Source organism: Diadema setosum, chromosome 5 (assembly GCF_964275005.1).
Source record: "Diadema setosum chromosome 5, eeDiaSeto1, whole genome shotgun sequence".
NCBI classification, from domain to species: Eukaryota; Metazoa; Echinodermata; class Echinoidea; order Diadematoida; family Diadematidae; genus Diadema; species Diadema setosum.
In genome coordinates, this window is record NC_092689.1 from 45592119 (window position 1) to 45614468 (window position 22350).

General features: G+C 37.1%; 1 protein-coding gene across 1 annotated transcript in view; it reads right to left on the reverse strand.

Moving 5' to 3' along the window:
• LOC140228959 (uncharacterized) overlaps positions 1–22350 on the reverse strand; it is a 114972-nt gene that overhangs the window by 79150 nt on the left and 13472 nt on the right. Inside the window, exons 6-24 of the mRNA XM_072309221.1 lie at positions 21371–21531; positions 19626–19739; positions 19023–19167; positions 18232–18425; positions 16695–16836; positions 15937–16109; positions 15170–15362; positions 14065–14490; positions 13479–13691; positions 13145–13229; positions 11343–12170; positions 4464–4639; positions 4008–4049; positions 3287–3412; positions 2693–2800; positions 2078–2194; positions 1526–1645; positions 1060–1212; positions 276–396 (exon numbers count right to left, since the gene is read on the reverse strand). Coding sequence (XP_072165322.1) covers positions 276–396; positions 1060–1212; positions 1526–1645; positions 2078–2194; positions 2693–2800; positions 3287–3412; positions 4008–4049; positions 4464–4639; positions 11343–12170; positions 13145–13229; positions 13479–13691; positions 14065–14490; positions 15170–15362; positions 15937–16109; positions 16695–16836; positions 18232–18425; positions 19023–19167; positions 19626–19739; positions 21371–21531 — 3637 coding nt within the window. The remainder of the gene's footprint in view (positions 1–275; positions 397–1059; positions 1213–1525; positions 1646–2077; positions 2195–2692; positions 2801–3286; positions 3413–4007; positions 4050–4463; positions 4640–11342; positions 12171–13144; positions 13230–13478; positions 13692–14064; positions 14491–15169; positions 15363–15936; positions 16110–16694; positions 16837–18231; positions 18426–19022; positions 19168–19625; positions 19740–21370; positions 21532–22350) is intronic.

Sequence of the window (22350 nt, forward strand, 5' to 3'; positions counted from 1 at the left end):
TCTGTAAGATGTAACTGCTGTATCAGCTTAAAAGTTAGTTTTTTCTAATCATGAAGCGAGCTTTAGATCTGAGACGCGAACTTTAATGTAAGATAACGCAGTCTCCCAGGTTATACAATGGAAACAGCTGTCTCGCGCATGAGTAGAAATATTTTTTTTTTCTTTGCCTGATTAGCGTCGTCTATTAACACGGTTCGCGTCGCAGATCTAAAGCTCGGTGTAGTTAAAGTAGTGCAGGACATTCTTCAGTTAGACGTGGAGTCGTTGTATTTTACTTACCACACTGGTCCTCATCCTCCCCGTACGGACAGTCCATTAAGCCATCACACCAATACCTCAGGGGGATGCAATACGAGCTCGGACACTTGATCATGAAGTTTGGACACGTGAAATTACCTAGGGAAACGAAAAATGCGCACCGGATCATTGAATTTTAATTCTATAAACATGGGGAAAAAAAAAACTCGCTCTTGTGCAAGGGGAATACCCCCATCCCATACCCTTCCTCTCGCATTCCTTCTGCATAAACGGTCGGAACAAAAAGTCACAAATACGAATATTTATACAGCCATTCATATTGTCTAAGAGAAGTTTATTTTACTACTCCTTTGACTGAATGCCTTGCAAATATTCCACCAAAAGTGTGCACGACGTGTAATGAATCTTAACCCGTTGAGGACGAGTCTCGAGTATACTCGGGCAGGTGTCTATGGGAAGTGCGTGTTGTAGCAATATCAAACCGTCCTCAACGGGTTAATCTTAAAAAAAATGCTAGAGCTCCCTCTTGTGGTAAAAGAAAGTGCCCCATCGAATGCCCTCTCTTGGGTATTGAGCCCTTGCGTATGGCCCTGATTTGGGGCATTGATACATTTTAATCGAGTCTCTACACGTTCCCATTTAGTACAGGTAGCCTACGAATGTCAGAATGTTAAAAATAACGACGTTATATTACTTGGCACTCCAACACTTATGTAGTCATATTGGTCATTACTCTTTATGAAAAAAGAAACAAGATTAAAAGCAAAGAAGGCTATGTGATAAACCAATTGAGCTACTTACCGCAGTTTTGCAAGTGGGAAACGTCTCGGCATCCAATGTGCAGCCCGTATTCATCAAGCTCGTACATGCAATGTGATTGGAGAGGTGCGCATGCTCCGTTCTTACACGTAATCTGGGTCGTGGGGTCGCAGGAATAATCGTCTTCATTGTATGCTGGAGAGTGTATAATTATTTAAACAATATCAAATTTAATTCACTTTCAAAGTTTTATCCATACTCCGTGGCATTCGGCCCTTGTAATAACTTTTGTCACGTTTGCAGGGTCTTCAGCTCCTTCTATAATAATATAGACAATAAACGCCTTTCCAAACACTCCTATATTATCATGTGAGATACCACCGTCAAAAGTTAAGTAATAAACTAATGAAAAACGATACTAGTTTAATGAAGTTTGCTGATTGCACTGTTCTTCATTTCTGTCAATATTAATTTATTTCATTTTAGAAGAAGTCTCTGTCAGTCTTACCGCACGATTCCTCGTCTTCTTTTGTATTTCCGATGCAGTCAATCATACCATCACAGCGTATTTCAGCAGGGTGCAGGAAACCATTGTAACACTGGAAAGCATTCGTCGAATGTATGAGATCTGTTTTCCCATCAAGCAAAGGATCAAGCAAGCAGAGAACCATAAACAAACGAAAGCATCAATTTTATGAGCACATAACCTATGGTCTAACATAGAAAAAACAGAACACTTAATGCAGTTACCGATAATGCGAGAGGTAGACCTGCTTAGGTTTACTTGTATATAAGTTTGCTTTTATATTTAAATAGCGATTGGTTTATTGTAGGCTAGTGTCATACAGTATATATATATATATATATATATATATACGCATTATCGGTAACTACATTAAGTGTTCTTTTTTTTCTGTGTTTTCTATTTCTACGTAATATATATATATATAGTGTGTGTGTGTGTATGCATGTTACAAAGGAAACTATAATGGTCTGGCGTTAAACTCATGGATAAAACGTGGATAAAAATTCTCTTGATGAATGGAACAGACTGACTTACCACATTCACTTTCATCTGAGGAGTCAAAGCAATCATCGATGAAGTCACATCGTTTGGAGAGATCGATACATTCACCACTAACACAAGTAAATTCATCCTCCCGACACGCAGGATAGACTGGAATGATTAAAAAAAAAAAAAAATCACGTATTGGATCGTTGTTTGGCAAAACGAATTATATTGCAATCTAATTTTCCCCGTCGAATTGTAGGTAATCTTATAACAACATGCATTAGTGATATCAGATATGAAATGGCTCTAGCAATATTTCTTGACCAGTAAGTGTCCAGTCTTAATCAAGGCACATTTACTTGGCAGGATCTTAAAAAAAAAAATCATACCCACCATGCTCAAACTGCAGCAAGATATTCAGTACACACGTCATAATTATCTCGTTTGACTACGTGAGGGTAAAAATGTTTTCTCCTTAATTTTTACAATGTTATAACGTCACTGAACGTGCCAGCAAATCTCACAAATGTGATACACGTGTTGGTTTGTGTTAATATACCTAATGTTGTATCCGTGTATCTGATTAGTAAAAATACAGACAATAAACAATGTTCTTGGCGTAATTAATTCATAAAAGCATAGTGATAAAAACAGATCCATTACCGCAACCAGTTTCGTCCGAGTTATCCCAACAGTGTGCTAAGGTATCACACAGGAATGTCATCGAAATACACGAACCATCCACACACTGGTACTGACTTGGTCCGCATTCTAGCAAGATAGATAAAAGTAGTTAAAGTTACAGAAATAAGCAAAAACCTATTAACAGTCATGCAAAGACTTCTTTGATGGTGTCAAATGAACATGTCTTGCCTATACACAAAATGGCTGGATATCCAATCATAGTTTGCAGTTAAATGGTTACGTTTATATGAAATCCTTCCAAGCAGGTACAGTCCCTTATTAGTTAATGCCTGTTAAGCTCCGTGTGAGGAATGTGATTGCCGCTGTGATTATGATCTTCACTCTATATTTTGAAGCCACGTTTAGTTTCAATGTATAATTCGTGGTCTCTGTAACCACATGCCTTATTCTGTATCCGCGGTAATTTTTAGTGAAAAAATATGAAAAAATGATTATGAATTTACATAATGATTTGTCTTTGCACAGAAGTTGAAATGGAAACGAGTAGTTCTGAGACTGCACTTGTGTTAGTGTCTTAGTGTATTCGAGAGTGTCTTAGTGTTAGTGTCTTACCATCTGGACAGAGCGATTCGTCGCTTGAATCGACACAGTCATCAAATCCATCGCAGACGAAAACTTCACTTATGCATTCTCCCGACATACACTGGTACAACCCACGTGGACAAGGTATTTCAAAGGCTTTACGAATCAAATGACAAAATAGATGTATCTTTACATTGGCTGGAAAAATCGATGACAGTTACTCATTAGAAATACCAAAACTGGTCACCAAAAACTCGCATTGGTTTGTGCATGACATCACAGTACTGGCAACTGTTGTCATAGTGACGGAGATCATCACACACATCTATTCTCTCTGTATCAAGTATTTAGAGGACGTCCAACACTCCTCGCTTATATCTGGATGGTAATATTAACATATATCTTACTACGTAAACGTTCCCAAGCGGTAGAAGTTATTGAAACAACAAACACTAAAATTTTGGAACTTATGGAATAAACAAAAATACAATACTCAAGAACAATAATTATTAAGAGACATGAATTGCAATTACATCAAACTCTTTCATGCTTGTGCTTCTCTTTCACAAAGTCCGCCAAGTCATTCTAATTTCATTATGAATCAGAAGGTTGGTGTACCAGCGATGTTTACGTCACGATATACTCATATTTCATATAAGGCTAAAATGAGGAAAGTTTTGATTTTCATGAAAGCAATCGAGAATCAGACACCAAACTTCTTACATTCTGCAATAAAAATCACTTTACTTACCCAGCTTGTCCACCACGCCCATCTTAGAGTCCGTGTCATCACCTAATGAGGTATTAAACAGACAAACAGCGTCATTATACTCTGAGATATATAATTTTTTTTGCTACTATCTGAGTTACTAGATGTACTTGAAGAAGTCCGGTAACTTTTCTCATTCATTTCGTATTACAATGGCATATAAATAATGCTTTTGATTCATTTTTTCTTCATTCTCTTCAAATACTGTTTGTTAACACTCTTTAGGGGTGACAAAGGATATTGCTGCAATATTCGGAACAAAAAAGGGAGATACAATAAAGTCAAATGACATGATACGAAAGAAGAGAAAACAGGTGTGCTAAGATGTGTAAAGTTTGGTGATACACACAAACAAACAAACAAACAAACAAACAGTAATCATGTCGGACACAGTCATAATATTCAAAGAAACTCCGATGGCGTGCACATTGTAATTACCATAGGCTTGTGTGGCTGGTATTTCACACACGAACTGGTTTGTTTCAGGTGAAGCACACGCCACATCATGCCAAAGAGCCGTAGAGAGATCAGTAGCAGTGGCTGCATCAAAGACTAGCATGGTGCAAGCTTCCAGGGTTCCACCATCGGGTTGATTGTCACTTTCGTATGCACCACTTTAAAGAAAAAACAAAACAAACACACACCAAAACACAAAGTGATTAGGCATAATTTACCATTTGCAGATGTCACAAAACCCAGCTTTAGTGCTTCAAAATAGTTATAAAAATGTGAGTTAGGGATGGAAACAACCAATATAGAAATTGCAATCTTTATAATCAGTTGTAAGTTTGTTTGTTGTTTGTTTTAATTTCCGAAACAATAAAATCATATACAAGATAAACAGTGTTGAACATGACATAACTAAAACATGAATCAAGATTGAAGTATCAAAATACAATAAAAACAAGTTGACATGTGACAATGATGATAACATGTAACGGTGGATAGCCCATTTCAGATCTATCAACATGATAGATCTGTTCTTCCATGGGGTCCAAGATTTATAAACATATAATAACTAACATGTCTTTAATTCATACCAAACATAATATCTAAAATCATATCACAAAACAATCCCTCAAACAACCCCTCCCCCTCCCCCCCCCCCCGCCCGACTCATCTTAGATCTCTGGTGACATAGGGTAATATACATGTAAATACATACAACATAATTATATTCATCAATTCATTTTCAATAATTCTACTATTTTACGGTTCAAAATCTACATATACAATTTTTGATTTCTCTATTGAAATCAGTAAGGCTGCTGGATTGTCGAATAGACAAAGGTAGATCATTGTACAATGTACTATACCACGATATAAAAATGTACGTTTGCAATTTTGAGAATTAGGTTTCGGTAAAATCAATTTCTCACATTGTCTTAAAGAGTAACCGATTTCTTTGTAAATAAATTTATCACGTAAATAAGTAGGTGCCATTTCATGAATAATGTTGTACATCATCAAATAAACATTCCTTGTGCTGCGACTTTGTAAAGTTTCCCACTTCAGATTATCATGAATTTCACTTATTGATTTATGTTCAGACGACTTTACTTTGAGTATTATCCTGCCTGCTCTGTTTTGTAGTTTCTGTAACGTTTCTACATGGGATTTGGCTGCTGAGTGCCAGATCATATCACCATAATCAAAATGTGGTAAAATTACGGAATTATACAGTAATTTCATAGTTGATTCGTTGACGAATCCTCTCACTCTGCCCAAAAAACTTATCATCTTACTAATCTTTTTACACAATTGCCCAATATGTAAGTCCCATTTTAACTGCGAATCAATGATAATGCCTACATACTTGAAACTTTCAACTTGAGATGTAAATTTGTTCTTTATTCTTAAGTTGAGTGTACAATGTTTATGAAGCATATGTTTTGTGCCGATTAACATAGAGACAGTTTTTGAACAGTTTACTTTCAACTTATCATAATTCATCCACACGCTTAATTTCTGTAATTCTTCATTAAGTACATGTTCTATTATTTTCGGATCTCTATTTGAATAGTAGATGACAGTGCCGTCTGCATAAAAATGTTTCGAACATTTATCGAAGTAGTTTGGCAAATCTTTTATGAATAACAAAAACAATATCGGACCAAGTATAGATCGTTGTGGTACCCCATGAGTCATCGGTAATTCTGATGATAACGTACCGTTAACTGCAGTTCTTATATGTCTGCCTTTTAGATAGCTATGAAACCAGTCTGATGATTTACCCTTAAGTCCTAAGGTAGAAGCAAGCTTCTCCAGTAGAATGTCAATGTCAACCAGATCAAAAGCCTTTTGGAGGTCAACAAGAACAGCTCCAGTGTACATGCCATGGTCAAGTGACATAAGCCAATCATCTGTTACCTTAATTACAGCAGTGCTTGGCGAGTGCAATTTTCGAAATCCAGACTGATGGTGAGTGATAATGTCATTGTCTACCACAAATCGGATCAGTTGACGGTGGACGATTTTTTTTCTAAGAGTTTCGAGACGCATGGTAAGAGAGAAATAGGTCTATAGTTATTGGGATCGGATTTATCTCCCTTTTTAAACAATGGTGTGATCTTTGCTATTTTCCATCGCTTCGGAACTCGTCCCTCAAGAATCGATCTATTGATAATGTGCGTTATACCTTTAACAAGCTCCAAGCCACATGACTTCAAAACATGAGAACTTATACCATCAATGCCTGCCGACTTTTTGTTTGCAAGAGCAGAAATTTCGTTAAATACATCTATTTCCCTCACAGGACTTAATACAAATGAGTTTCCATTTCTATTCATACAATTTAGTGGGATATCTTGCGATTCGTTTTCCTCAAAAATAATAGAGTTGGCAACATTTAAGAAGTGACTGTTAAATTCCTCAGCTATAGTTTTTCCGTCTCCAACAATATGAACCATTTCTGAAGATTAATAGGCATGAATAATTTGAGGATGTTCCAAGATTGCCCACGACCTTGACTGTCACATATTTTTTCAACGTAATATTTCTTGTTTGCTTTTTTATTTCCAACGTAACTTTATTTCGTATTTTCTTATATTCTCTCCAGTCTTCGACCCTGTTGTGCAATTTCGCATTCTTTTTCGATTTATCCCGTTTCTTCATCAATTCAAAAATAAACTCATTAATCCATGGAGAGTGTTTCTTCTTTACTCTCTTGACTCTGATTGGCATATGCTTATCTACAACTTCCATTACCAATTTCTCCCACTGAGACACTGCATCATCTAAACAGCCACATTCTTCTACTTCAGACCAATTTTGTGACCGCATTTCATCTTTAAATGCATCTATATCAACACCAGAAGTTTTTTCTAAACGTGATCACATTTGCATAATTATTTGTATTGTTTATCTGCTTTACTTTCCATGAGAGATAGCTCAGAGAATGATCACTGAATCCCACGTCATGTATACCCCAAGATATTACCTTATCAGGTTGACTACACAACATATGATCTATGAGAGACCGTGAATCAGGAGATATACGCGTATATTCACATGTATTAATTTGATGAAGATCATGAATTTCATTTATCTCACAATACCTTCGGCAATCAGTACTTAATGATTGTTGCATAATGTTAAGATTGATGTCTCCCATCAAAATCACAGGTGTTCCGAACCCTTCAATAAAAACCAACATATCTTCGTACACAGAGAGAATATTGCATTTTGAATTAGGATGTCTGTACCAGTTCGCAAAAAGTAGGGGTGTACATTTTGTAACATCAATCAATAACAGTATCGCCTCCAACTCATTAATGGAGGGATCTGATACTTCTTTGTAATTCAAGCTTTCATGAATGTATACAGCAACACCACCGCCTTGCCTATTACGATCTTTCCGAATCAATCTATAATGGTCAACTTTAATTTCCGAAGAATGAATACTTTCAAGCCGAATTTCATTTATAGCAAATATATGAATATTATTACTGCAAAGTATAGCTTTAATTTCATCAAAATTCTTCATTAAACTCACAACATTTAAATGTGCACAATTTAGCCCATTCTGACTCATATGCGAAATTTTTAAACTTTCATTCTTTACACTTTCTGAATTATCCCTTTTCTGATTACATACACTTGCAGTTTTCTTTTCATATTCACGATATTGTTCACCGTAAAACGGCATACGCCTCATAGTACATTTACGACATTCCCAGCCTACAAACTGCTCTGTTACATCATTGTACAGCTTCTCTGCGATACCATTACATGAGATATGAACCCATTTCTTACAATGAGTACATTTCAAACCTTTTTGATTTACCCTTACTGACTTATTACATAAACCACATAAAAAATCTTTACGACGACTTTACTTTGAGTATTATCCTGCCTGCTCTGTTTTGTAGTTTCTGTAACGTTTCTACATGGGATTTGGCTGCTGAGTGCCAGATCATATCACCATAATCAAAATGTGGTAAAATTACGGAATTATACAGTAATTTCATAGTTGATTCGTTGACGAATCCTCTCACTCTGCCCAAAAAACTTATCATCTTACTAATCTTTTTACACAATTGCCCAATATGTAAGTCCCATTTTAACTGCGAATCAATGATAATGCCTACATACTTGAAACTTTCAACTTGAGATATAAATTTGTTCTTTATTCTTAAGTTGAGTGTACAATGTTTATGAAGCATATGTTTTGTGCCGATTAACATAGAGACAGTTTTTGAACAGTTTACTTTCAACTTATCATAATTCATCCACACGCTTAATTTCTGTAATTCTTCATTAAGTACATGTTCTATTATTTTCGGATCTCTATTTGAATAGTAGATGACAGTGCCGTCTGCATAAAAATGTTTCGAACATTTATCGAAGTAGTTTGGCAAATCTTTTATGAATAACAAAAACAATATCGGACCAAGTATAGATCGTTGTGGTACCCCATGAGTCATCGGTAATTCTGATGATAACGTACCGTTAACTGCAGTTCTTATATGTCTGCCTTTTAGATAGCTATGAAACCAGTCTGATGATTTACCCTTAAGTCCTAAGGTAGAAGCAAGCTTCTCCAGTAGAATGTCAATGTCAACCAGATCAAAAGCCTTTTGGAGGTCAACAAGAACAGCTCCAGTGTACATGCCATGGTCAAGTGACATAAGCCAATCATCTGTTACCTTAATTACAGCAGTGCTTGGCGAGTGCAATTTTCGAAATCCAGACTGATGGTGAGTGATAATGTCATTGTCTACCACAAATCGGATCAGTTGACGGTGGACGATTTTTTTTCTAAGAGTTTCGAGACGCATGGTAAGAGAGAAATAGGTCTATAGTTATTGGGATCGGATTTATCTCCCTTTTTAAACAATGGTGTGATCTTTGCTATTTTCCATCGCTTCGGAACTCGTCCCTCAAGAATCGATCTATTGATAATGTGCGTTATACCTTTAACAAGCTCCAAGCCACATGACTTCAAAACATGAGAACTTATACCATCAATGCCTGCCGACTTTTTGTTTGCAAGAGCAGAAATTTCGTTAAATACATCTATTTCCCTCACAGGACTTAATACAAATGAGTTTCCATTTCTATTCATACAATTTAGTGGGATATCTTGCGATTCGTTTTCCTCAAAAATAATAGAGTTGGCAACATTTAAGAAGTGACTGTTAAATTCCTCAGCTATAGTTTTTCCGTCTCCAACAATATGAACCATTTCTGAAGATTAATAGGCATGAATAATTTGAGGATGTTCCAAGATTGCCCACGACCTTGACTGTCACATATTTTTTCAACGTAATATTTCTTGTTTGCTTTTTTATTTCCAACGTAACTTTATTTCGTATTTTCTTATATTCTCTCCAGTCTTCGACCCTGTTGTGCAATTTCGCATTCTTTTTCGATTTATCCCGTTTCTTCATCAATTCAAAAATAAACTCATTAATCCATGGAGAGTGTTTCTTCTTTACTCTCTTGACTCTGATTGGCATATGCTTATCTACAACTTCCATTACCAATTTCTCCCACTGAGACACTGCATCATCTAAACAGCCACATTCTTCTACTTCAGACCAATTTTGTGACCGCATTTCATCTTTAAATGCATCTATATCAACACCAGAAGTTTTTTCTAAACGTGATCACATTTGCATAATTATTTGTATTGTTTATCTGCTTTACTTTCCATGAGAGATAGCTCAGAGAATGATCACTGAATCCCACGTCATGTATACCCCAAGATATTACCTTATCAGGTTGACTACACAACATATGATCTATGAGAGACCGTGAATCAGGAGATATACGCGTATATTCACATGTATTAATTTGATGAAGATCATGAATTTCATTTATCTCACAATACCTTCGGCAATCAGTACTTAATGATTGTTGCATAATGTTAAGATTGATGTCTCCCATCAAAATCACAGGTGTTCCGAACCCTTCAATAAAAACCAACATATCTTCGTACACAGAGAGAATATTGCATTTTGAATTAGGATGTCTGTACCAGTTCGCAAAAAGTAGGGGTGTACATTTTGTAACATCAATCAATAACAGTATCGCCTCCAACTCATTAATGGAGGGATCTGATACTTCTTTGTAATTCAAGCTTTCATGAATGTATACAGCAACACCACCGCCTTGCCTATTACGATCTTTCCGAATCAATCTATAATGGTCAACTTTAATTTCCGAAGAATGAATACTTTCAAGCCGAGTTTCATTTATAGCAAATATATGAATATTATTACTGCAAAGTATAGCTTTAATTTCATCAAAATTCTTCATTAAACTCACAACATTTAAATGTGCACAATTTAGCCCATTCTGACTCATATGCGAAATTTTTAAACTTTCATTCTTTACACTTTCTGAATTATCCCTTTTCTGATTACATACACTTGCAGTTTTCTTTTCATATTCACGATATTGTTCACCGTAAAACGGCATACGCCTCATAGTACATTTACGACATTCCCAGCCTACAAACTGCTCTGTTACATCATTGTACAGCTTCTCTGCGATACCATTACATGAGATATGAACCCATTTCTTACAATGAGTACATTTCAAACCTTTTTGATTTACCCTTACTGACTTATTACATAAACCACATAAAAAATCTTTACCCATAAATTCAACTAAATTACAACACACCTAGATTATGACTTCAAAAAAAATCAATCAATTTAAAAGTTAAAACAACAGAAAAGTGCCGCCAGTGGGAAGAATTATAATGACAACAAGCACCCTCATTGTTCATCTGGTCTGACGTGATTTTTTTTTTTAACATGTTTTACAACTTTTGCGCGTCCTGGAGAGAGGTCACGTGCTTCCTTTCACTTTCTCCCAACAATGGTAACATAGACTCTGCCGTCTTGAGACCACACAGCAGAGACGTTTTTGGATTGTCTGGCTGTTTTGAGAATTCTGTAGTTTGATGCTGTGAGATCCTCTGCAATAGAGATTCCCGATTGTTTGAGTTTGCGCCTAGCTTTCATGACGACTTGCCGTGCACGGTACGTTGCGAATTTGACAATGATAGGCCGATGATACAGCTTGCTGTCCGCCTTGGAAGAAGACGAGGCTTCACTCACGCGCGACGACGGTGACGATGATGACGTCGATGTCGCTGGATCTTGCGAGTGCGCTCCTTGACGCTCTGCTTTTTTGTGGGCATGCGATCGCTCTGAGGTTCGATGGGGTCCTGTTCTATGACTTCTGTCGATGTCATTGATGTCGATTTCGATACCGAGCTTTTCTTTGGCGAGCTTGAGGACAATATCGTCAGTATTTTCACCCCTGACTTCCGGGATTCCAAATACCCTCAAACAGTTTCTTCTCGAATATTGCTCCGATTCTTTCGCTTTGTTTTCCAGTGATTGTATTTGCTCTCTTTGTTCAAGTAGTTTTCTCTCCAATTCGTCTATTTTCTTTGACTTTTGGTCATTGCAAACTTCTAGAGAAAGTATTCTGGATTCGTTGAGCTCAATCTGCGTCGTCATCATGGAGAGTTCCTGCCTGATTTCCTTCATTTCTTCGCGCACTGCTTGTTTGACTGCGTCTTTTACGGCAGCGAGAAATTCATCATTTTGAGAGAAACCTGTCATGGCGGCATTCATCGGCTTGTCGTTTGACACTTGGTTTTGACTTTGCGACTGCCTTGTCTGTCTGGTGGACATTTGAACAGATTTCGACATTTTGATTCCTATGCAGATACACGTAAGGCGCTAGATTCTTGTGAATAGCAAGTTTCGAGACGAGCTTTTGTACAAGATAATGAGTCTTGAGGAGCGTAGCGGAGGCACAATGTGGTAGGTCATGTAAAGTAGTTCAAGACCAGTAATCCGCTTACCCTTGGGTTTCCGTGCAGTAGCACAGGCTGTTCTCATGTCCACTGATGTTTCCGAGGCAAACGTATACCCCTCAGGAATAGACGTGATCACGGGAAAACTTCGGGGTATGGTCCAAGAAGTGCTCATTGAAGTTTTGCCCAACTGTGTGATCTCGTCAGGCATCGGGAGAGAGAATGACTTTTCCAGACACACATTGCTGATTGAGACATGATTTTGATCCCATGGCGTCACTGAGTAAAAACAGTAGTTTCTTTACATATTGATGAAGATGACGTAAATCCAAAACCAGAATTTCTCACCCAAATTTCAGGAAACTTGTAGCGGAATCTACTAAATACGTCATACGCTGACTGGCGCCCTCTCATGTTGAATCTTTATAATCAGTTGTAAGTGGTGTTAAATATACAAAATGTGACCAATAGTTATAATAAGATTGCTTCTATACTAAACCGTCTGCAGTTACTTGTATGGTATTGTAAGAAAAATTCTGATATCTCCTTATATTTTAGGCTTTATTGCAAAATGTTTATATGGTAGGATGGTTTGTGATACAACTAACCTGCACATATTATGTATCAAATGTGATAACTCGAACACTTTTAAATCACTGCTCCCAATCGTAAACAATACCTCTAGGAAGCAGAACAATCGATGCATTTTGTAGAACAGGCATTACGTTTGTATACTTTTTTCTTTCTTTTTTAATTAGCTTGCTTGCAAATAACAGAACAGACGTTATCTATGTGTCAAACAGAGGTATAAAAGCTAATGAAATTAGGTAAAACTTACTTGTTGGACAGAAACCAATCTGTGTAAGACATTGGTGTACCATCGTTCCAGCGAAATACTCCCCGCAAATTGCGATGTCCCAGACCTTTAGGGAAAAGAAGCAAAGACCATAAAAATTCATACTGTACGGTATAAGGAACAAAGAGCAAGAGAGAGAGAGAGGGGGGGTGGTTTGGAAAGGAAAGACAAGGATACCAAAGGTAAACATAAAACTATTTATTACAACTTATTTCTTATCATCATTACTTCTTCAACCATCAAGACCTGGGCTAACTAAAAGTCTTCAGAGAACCGTCTGTTTAAACAAAATAATGAGTCATTTTGGGAGACTAACCGATGTATGTACGCGTTGCTGACGACTGCCATTGTGTTGAAATCATGTAGTGTAGAAATGTCATTTCATCATTATCACGAATGCTGACGAGATGCCCGCCCTCATCGTCTTGACACAGCAATTCTGCTTCGTTCCACGTGACAGAATGCGTTAGAGATGATAATCTGTAACATGAGTGGAGGAAATGATTCCAGCCAGACGGACAGCTTTCACCTGTTTTGAGACAGAAAAAGAAACATATTTTAAAAGAGAGGGTGCGTGTGTTGGGGGGGGGGGATGGCTTGCGGGCCGACGGGGGGGGGGGGGGGGTCATTGGTCAATGGTAACACTTCGACGGGAACAATTTCCCCCCCTTTTTTAAGAGCCAAAGGTGTGTGTGCGCACATTGGGTGTGGGGGAGGCTAGTTTTTGTCCTAGAGTAATAAGAATTAGATTGGAGATTAAACTTTTCAAGAAAAATAAGAACAAGAATTAGAGTGATGAAGTCAGAATGGTGATTATGTTGTTAAAACATTAACAGGATTGGTGTTGGTATGCGTCTGTATGGCATTGTATCGTTTATGTGAACTCAAGTAGCATCATGTACCTGGCTCTTTCATGGCTTTGTCCAGGACATCAGGGAGGAGTTCTACGGACTCGTATTCCCCAAGAAACCCCGATCCACCCGCAATGCTGTCTGAGTGAAACCTAACCGTCATCCAGTTCAATGACGACATCACCTCTTCCATCTGCCAATGGAGACTGCAATACCGGCCGATGGGTCGGTCGATGGAAGTGTCAATGACCTCCACGAAGTCTTCGTTGCACTCCGAATCGAGGGAGAGGACATCCAACTCGATGAAGCTAAATTTTACCCTTGTCCAAGATCTGGTGGTTATTTGCCACGACCGGTCTATGTTGTTTGGGTACGTCTCGATATAATTTGGTGACATTATAATGCCCTTTGCCTCGGTGCATGATGGGAAAATTCCTTGCTCTGCGTCACTATTTGTGTGAGAACATTCCGGCTTATCTGCAAAAATGCATGGATTCCATCGATACTAATACATCGGGAAAAAGTAATACTACAATAAGTCGAGTTAAAACTGTTAAATTTCGCATTAAGATAACGATCAAATCGTCTGCAAAGTGGATGAGTAATAAATCCATGAGGCCGTTAGCCCAGTTTGGCCATGCTTGATGCTAGCTATTTTCCTGCTTCCTCGTTGAATGTACTGTCTTGTGGGCCTGCGATTTATGCTACCATCATTATAAAATTTGCCATATAATTATGCCGTAGTTTAGGCTACATAAGATTGTACTTCTGTTTTTTTTTTCTCCTTTATAACTTAATTATGTTTTGTTTGATTGTTTACAACAACGGAATTTTATTATGTTTTGACTTGTGAAACAGAATAAATGCTGACATTCAAAAACAAATAAAGAAGAAAACAAATGAACTAACTAGCTAGTAGACCTAGTGATCTTTACTTTTCTTTGGGTATTAATGCCGTCAAATGATGAAGGACATGTAACAAGACATTTTTTTTTTCTTTTCTTTTCTTTTTTTTTTTTGGAAACGGACTGAAGTACCCAAACATTATAACAAATAATAAAATAACAAATAATAAACAAATAAATAATTTATTGTGAGATACTTGGAATGAATTGCACGTTTCTTCACTACAGAGGTCTTCATGTCAACCACTCACCGACTGATCCATAAGTAGCCGTGATGTTGGTCGAGAGTGTGTACAATCCGGAGTGGATGCTGATTAATAGTCGAGACGATGTTGAGATAAAGATGTGGGGGATTCCGTTGGGGCCAAAGGTCGTAACTCTGTCTTCCTCCGGTTCACTCAAGACTACTGAACCATCGTAGGTGCCAGTTATATCAGCTATCGCCTTTTGTCAAATAAGTATATCGTGTATAACAGCAAAACTTGCGTTGCCTTTTTGTAAAAGGCATAAGACAATGCAGTTCTGCATCTAGTCACATCTGAAATGCACACAAATCCAGTCATTACCAGGAAGTTTTATTTCGAGATCCCTACACATAAGTTGCAGAAAGTAGGTACATTCATGACTTTCAACCCCCCCCCTTTACTTACCGTGCAAAAACATACACACGCACATACTCACACGAACAGTCACACCAAAAGGCACGAAGTGGCCCGATATCACTGTATATTGATTATGATTTCCTATTTCATCAATGTAATGGATAAATATCAACACATCATCAGTAAGAAATTCCTAGTAAAAAAAAAAAAACATCTTAGCAGGCGCTGCCATTTGCTTATGTCTTTGCGTCCGATATGGATCGTACGTAATGTGACATCTTTTTCTTTTTATACAGGTATTTTTTTTTCTTTTCCTGGTATAACATTTCTTTGAAGGTAATTTTTTTTAGCTGTCGAAAGTTCCAGTGTGCAATACAAAATGATGTTAGTAGCGTTGGTGTCGGAAGGTAACTCACACTGAATCCTCCTAGAAAGATCGTGACGAAGTTGTCCGGCGAAGCAGTGATAGTTCGCTGGCATAGACCACGGGGAGGCAGTGTCCTCGTGTTAGTTTCAAGTTTGGTACGAACAATGTCAGGAACCAAATACTCTGACGAGCAGTCGTGAGTGCAGTACGTAGTCATGCAGTCTGTACAGACGGGCACAACGAAGAGCTCTTGTGAATTATTTATTATTATCATTACTATCATTATCATTACTATTATCATTATCATTATTGTTATCATTGCTATTTTCATTATTATTATCATTATTATAATTAATATCATTATCATTATTATCATCATCATCATCATCATTATTATCATCATCATCATCATCATTATTTTCGGTATCAACTTGTTCATGAGAACTAGGAAATAAGAGTTATACCTAGAACTTTAACAAAAAATATCAAGAAGACACTGACACAATCTAACGCTATTTTTTCTTTTGTGTGTGATAACGAAATATAATTTTGCAATGATTGAGAGCACAAGCAGGCGCCTCTTTGAACTTCTAGGGACAATACAATGCGATTCCTAACTGCGTGTATGACATTTGTTAGGCATATCCTTATGAAATTAGAGTTGTACCCAGCGTTACTGTAACATGAGGCAAAGACAATTCATTCAAATTTCAGTCAAGCAATAATAAACAGTAATCAATGGTGTCCTCATTTAAGCTGGAAGACAGTTTAACTGTGTTTAGATCATTAAATATTTTGCCCTCTCACCGACACTAATGCATCCTAGCAAGGATACCCTGAGACACGGGGTTGATCCGGTCCATTCTGTGGGGTGGATCCTGTAGGTCGAAGATTCCAAGTCTACTGGCACTAAGACCTTGCACATCACGACGTCACAAGAGGATAGATCCTGAGCAAGATGAAATTAATGTTTTATCTTGTAGCGATTGTTTACTCTTTGTGCACTTCACAAATCTATTATATATATGATTGAATATGTATATATATATACATATATATATATATATATATATATATATATATAAGCATTTATAAATGTATACAGCCAGTTGCCGACTAATTGCCGACCATTTGCTAAGTGGTCGCGGATCAGATTATTACAATCACTACTAAAAACGTTTTCTAAAGTGTCTGCGTCCACGTGAGCGTCCACGTGCCAAGTATTGTAAATGTTTGCTGCAGCCCACATTCATTCATGCACAGTTTCTTGACCACATAAATTGATCCTTACAATACTAAAGACATGTCTATTCAAGAGAGCATCACTGAAGGGTAAGGGCAAAATCAGAGCCGAATTGAGAGTGATGGTAGCCCTATTCACATGACCAATCAATCTTGCGCTTCTAACACCGAGGAAGAGAGGGAATCTTAAAATTATTGACGGCCCGCAAGGCATAATTTACCATTTGCAGATGAAACAAAAACCCAGCATTAGTGCTTCAAAATAGTTTCAATGTGAGTTAGGGATAGAAACAACCACTGCAAAAATTTGAATCGGTAAAATCAATGTTAAGTATTGTTGAATATACAAAATGGGAACAACTGTTATAATAAAAATGCTTCCAGACTAAATTTACTGTCTACAGTTACGGTTTATTGAGAAAAATACAGATATCTTCTGATATTCTAGGCCTTTATTGCAAAAATGTTATATGATAGGATGTTTTGTGGTACAACATACCTACACATATGCACTAAATGTCATATCTTGAACATTTTTAAAATCACTGTTCCCAAAGGTAAACATGACCTTTAAACGAACATCAGCAACTAATCTGCTATCAGTTTCTAGTGTTCTTCATTAAGTCGTCGACCAGTCGCCAACCAGTTGCTAACTTTTCTGTTGGCAACTTGTTGGCGATCAAAACTGTTGGCGGGGGAGTTAATTGGTCGCCGATTAGTTATCTGTGGTCCCCAGTAATTTGTTGTTGTTGTTGTTGTTGCTGGAAGTCGGTGACCAGTCTTCGAGTATTGTGACCAAGCCCCAAACTTTTTTTTTCACCCTTTCTGTCAACCTCTCTATATAAGAATGCATTGATGTTCTTAGTTACTCTACTTAGTTTCACATATTATATCTAACCATTTACTTTACGATTACTATTGCGTTATGCATTTTTTTTTTCAAACTGACCAGACAATGTGATCATGTAATGCATACTTTATATTTTGTCGTGCTATTTGTTGGATGATGGATGGAAAATAAACGAAACGGAACTGAACTGAACTAAAAAAAAAAAAGTTGCCAACGAACGTCAGTGACCAATCTGGAGGGATATAATCTTACCAGGCTGAGGGACTCATTAGATTCTGTTGTGATGTTGAATCTGTCAAGTCGAGATCCCAGGCACTGTTGGAAGATGATAGCTCTCAAGACAAGCACTCCATCAAACCTAAGTTCTATCCAAGGATGAGTATTCTCCTCAGCCGGTGTCCAGCCATGGCGTGGGTAACGTTCCAATGGTTGGATTTTGAGCAGGTCTTCGTATGAAGTCCCGTTGTCCAAATATTGAACAGGAATGCTACTGGTTGATGTGGCAACAGATGATGGCCAAAGATCGAAGTGGCAATCTACACACACATCATCATCATCGTTAAAGTTAATTGACGTAAGTTTTACGTGGTGTGGAATACTAAACGTTTTTTATGTTCATTCTAAATCAACACAGTTAGTTCTATTTCTTGTCTTGAAACTCTGATCAAAAAGAAAAGTACACGCGATTCGACTGTAAAATCTTACCTGTGGTTGGTCTTGATAAAGTAATTGTAATGGTCATGACAAGGTACATAGATAGTCATGGTTTTGACAATAAATGATGTTGTAAATTATGTTTAACATATCTTTCTGCACCAAAGTCCTTATCCACTGCACGGAACGATTGCAGAATAAAAGAGAGTTGAAGTTTATCACTTATTATTAAGTCCGACAAACAATACACTTTGTTTAGTCACATCAAAGCGCTGTACAATAGCACAACAAACGACCACGATCACAATGTATCTACAATTTCCGACAATCTTCAAAATTACATTTTAAGAATATCACACTCTTTTGACGCAAAGGGAGAGTGTAATTACCATTTTCGCAGCCAAGTATTTCGAATCGTAGGGACACAAGCTCAATGGCCTTACTGCTTGGCTTGATACTAATTACTGACGTCAGACGTGGGCGACTGAAAAACAGAGGAGACACTTTCTGTGGATCCCAGGAGCCTTGACGAACCTAGACAAGAAGATAAAAGACCCACAGCAAAGTTTGGATGATTCATTATTGGGATTCGCTGGAACTTTTATCAAAAGGCCACTTTAATTTTTCATACCATGACAAATAGCAACCGCTTGTACTGCTGGGTTATGAATAAAACTAAGTTTGTATAACCTATTTTTTGTCATCCATGGGAAGCCTCCAATGGAATTTCATTTCCTCTTTTACTCGACAAGAACGGGAAATAGCGATTCAGTATACTAGAACATGAATTAATTGAGGAGAAATCGTTTTAAGATGCATTTTACCTATTGAACACTGTTGAAGGGGGAAAAAGTCTTTTAGCAAACTTTTACTCGAAAAAGTTTATCAATACTACGTTAAGTATGAATTATTAGCATGTAAGATTTCCTATTGTTCTTTTTTCCAAACTCGAAAATTAAGCAAAGAAATAACAAAACAAAAGATTCAAGCACCTCTTCAGTTTCGTCTTCGAACGAAATTGTCACTGATGTCAGCCAAGTGCCATGGCTGTTAGGACCACCTTGTATTACAATACCAGTGACGTAGTGAGGGCCTCCAAGGTTTACCTAAGTACAGTTAAAAGTAGGAAATAATTATTATCGTACTTTAAGCATCATTTTCAATTCAAATTTTCTTTTTGTCTTTCCATATTACAGCAGTGCTTATGTTCCATATTACAAAAGGCTACTATTAGTTTGGAGATTGTTGGGGAAATAAATGAATAGCTACAAAATGCATTTCGTTCTTGACTGTAAATGATATATCACCTTTTTTTTTTTCGTCCAAAAACAATATCACAAGCGTATTCATATCCAAAATTATATATATTGTGCTGTTACTTCCGTTCACATATTTCTTGTCTTGTATGTTTTCATCAGAACACAATTAACGAAATATTCAGTCTAGTTTAATTTACATTTCGGTACATAAAATAAATTTAACGGAGCATAGAACAAAAGTCAAAATCAAAAGATACAAGACGCAGAAACATAATTTTCTTTATGAAAATATTTTTTTTTTTTTGCATTACGGTCGTGAATAAAATGAAGAGATTCATTGAAAAGTTTCGATAGTTGATTGTGAAACAATAAAAAAGAAAGAAACACAAACGGCAAACGATAAAATATACTATGACAGTTTCAAAACACAAGTAATGTTAAATGAAAGAAAGATATTATTCAGAGGGGTGAAGGTTCAGGTGCGAGTTTCTTCACTGTGTCTCCCTCTACAAATTAAATTTGTTAAGATCGCAACTGCTGATCTGTAAATTAACAAACATGTCGGAAAAAAGGAACCAGTAGATGACAGGTTCGAGTCCCACTGGGTCCTTTTTTTCCGACATGTTTGTTAATTTACAGATCAGCAGTTGCGATCTTAACAAATTTAATTTGTAGAGGGAGACAAAGCGAAGAAACTCGCACCTGAACAAGTAATGTTCCTAAGAAATAAAAGCTGTCAATATTCCTGTAACGAAGCCTATAAAAAGAATCACAGAAAGAACCAAACTAATAATACGACGAGACATAAAACGCACACACACACACATGACACAGCATTGAAAAGACAAAGAAAACAAATAACAGGGGTGACAAAAACAGGGTAAAGAATACATAGGTTAAGATATGAAAGATATGAAAAAAAAATATGCCAGAGAACCGGGAGTATGTAATTACATTTTCAATTGCTACTAGACGACCATAAGAAAAACAAAACCTGGACTTAGTGTTGACATAAATAGCTATTTCTAAGTGCAAGGATGATGACTTTCTTTGTAACAAGAAAAACGGATGAGATTCATTAATTCGACTGTATATATCTGGGAGGGATTTTAGTCTGCTTTTGATTAAAATCAATGATGGAGTATCTTTGATATCCTTTTACTAACCATTGCGAAGAGAGTTCCGACATTTTGTATACTTTTGTAGATGAATGTGTTTTCAGCACACAAACGTAAATAAAGTTCATCAGATCGACGGGTAAATGGAAATAACGCTGTGAAATGACTGATTTAAATATACTTATTGTATTTATTTATTAAGTCTTCTGTAAAAAGCAGGGTAGTCCCATTCAGTGCACAGCACTGAATGGGATACGTAATTTATACTAAGTGACTTCCCTGTAGTAAGAACAACCTGTGTAGTATGTGATGATAATAAGGTATAAAGTCAACAAGTTATAACTTGAAGCTGTGCATTACCACTATGATGGGATTCTCTTCATCAGGGTGAGGAATCCAGGAGGCGGGGCCGTGGAGTCGAGCCTGGTTTGGGGCGTGGTCCTCATCCTTCTGACTCGTTGCTGTGATACTGGAATCGGGAATCCATCCTGCCTCCATCCCCAGTGGAATCAGGCAGTGACCTTAGGAAACGATAAATGGTTCTGATCTCCTGCAGTTCATCTATATATATGTATGTATATATATATATATATATATATATATATATATATATATATATAATATGTATATATCAATTCCAGTAGTACAGTGGGACGTGCTGTGCAAGAAACACACCTTCAAAAGCTGAAGGAGCTGAGTGTTTATGTTATCTGTATGATTCGTCTATTCATTTAAAAATTGAAACCCACGACACAAAATGAATGCGCATTATTTCATTCCTTAAAGCATTTGAGTGTTTGGCATTACGCATCTAGTATAGGTCTATGTGATTTGGGACATATTGATCATAATACCTTCATTATACATGCATTTCATTATTGAAATGACTTCAAACAGGTTTCAGACTGTATCTGACGCTGACAGTCGCCCCGATTGTTTTTTTTAAACATTCACACTACGACATTTGAGTCTCGCCAAAGCGCTGTGAGCTTGTGGGTATTTTCAACATTTCAAGAGCATAAGCCATGCATCATCGTATTTGCGGCTAACTTCTTAAAAGTGGTGCAAAACGATTTTTGGCCCTTGGGAAAAACACAACATTATCAACGTTATTCTTCCGATAGATATTGCACAACAAATGACTTGCATATTAAGGCCGTGTCACACCTTTCCGGGCAAGCTACGCGGGCTTGTTGCGAGGAGGGATTTTCCAGCACGCAGAAGAATTTTCCGCGGGCGGACAAGAATGTTTGCGAGTTCCGCACTTGTTTCTTACCTGCTAGACGCGTGCTACTTACCTTCTACTTTGCGTGTATTCCGTGTGACCTGCGTGAGAGCTT